This window comes from Haliaeetus leucocephalus, unplaced genomic scaffold (genome assembly GCF_000737465.1).
Source record: "Haliaeetus leucocephalus isolate CR32 unplaced genomic scaffold, Haliaeetus_leucocephalus-4.0 Scaffold138, whole genome shotgun sequence".
NCBI classification, from domain to species: domain Eukaryota; kingdom Metazoa; phylum Chordata; class Aves; order Accipitriformes; family Accipitridae; genus Haliaeetus; species Haliaeetus leucocephalus.
Genome location: NW_010972574.1, coordinates 2,768,402 through 2,769,316, shown reverse-complemented (window position 1 = coordinate 2,769,316; position 915 = coordinate 2,768,402). Strand labels below are relative to the sequence as shown.

The 915-nt window shown below is 66.2% G+C and overlaps 1 protein-coding gene across 3 annotated transcripts in view; it reads right to left on the bottom strand.

Annotated features, from left to right (window-relative positions):
• The window catches only part of APIP (APAF1 interacting protein), a 26,749-nt gene extending 26,161 nt beyond the window's left edge, over positions 1 to 588 (bottom strand). For all 3 annotated transcript variants that reach the window (XM_010586024.1, XM_010586021.1, XM_010586022.1), the window contains exon 1: positions 455 to 588. In XM_010586024.1, coding sequence (XP_010584326.1) covers positions 455 to 490 — 36 coding nt within the window. In that variant the 5' untranslated portion in view covers positions 491 to 588. The remainder of the gene's footprint in view (positions 1 to 454) is intronic.
• Between the last annotated feature and the right edge of the window lie 327 nt (positions 589 to 915).

Below are 915 nucleotides of genomic sequence, written 5' to 3'. Positions count from 1 at the left end.
ACAAAAAAAAAATTTTGAAACCACCCCCCCCCCCCCCCAAACAATCAAACACAGAAAAAAACCCCAAAAGAAACCTAACCCCCCCGCCCCCCCAGTTAACCATAAATAAATAAATAAATTAAAAGCGCCACAAGTCCTGTAAGTGCAGCCAGGCTGTCAGCTGGCAACATTTTGGGAAGCGCAGTGAATGTCCTAACACCTCCATACTCCCTGCTAACTCGTCACTACGAAGGCTACTAGCTAATTACTCAGGTGACGAGAATCGCCTCAGAACCCTGCACTGGGGGCCCGCAGCAGCGAACCGGGGAACGGCCCTGTCGGCAGGGCCCGGGCACGCCGGCAGGGCCGTTCCCCGGTTCGCTGTCACATCGCGGGCTTGCTTTAAGGGGACGCTGCCGGGAGGACGGCCCTGCGCCCTGCCCCGGGAGCAGGCGCCGCGCAGCCGCTCCGTTACCTGCGCGGCGTCGCGGTCGTTGGCGGCGGCCGCCATTAGCGCCGGTAGCGCGGGGGTCCTTCCTCCCTTCTTCCTTCCTTCCCTCCCGCCTCCGCTCCTGGCGGCGGGGCGCCGGCCCGTAGCGGTAGCCCCGGGGCGGGATGGAGGGACCGGCCTCCCCCTCAGGAGCGGGAGCGGCCGGAGAGGAGATGCGGGCGCACCCCGGGGGCGGGCAGGGTTGAGAGAGGTGCGGGTGCGTCTGTGGTAGGCGTTTGCTCGTACCTGGGGCGATGGAGGCAGTCAGGCCCGAGCAGGCGAGAGGCTGAGCGCCCGCGGCTAGGCTCGCCGCCGTGCCAGGCGCAGGCAGGTGGCCAGCGGCAGGGCGGGGGGCGGTGGTGAAGCCGCTCCTCCGCGCTGAGGCGGCTTGGGCGCGGGGGTGGGGGGGAGTGTCGGGTTTTTTGGTTGGTTTGGGGGGTTTTTTG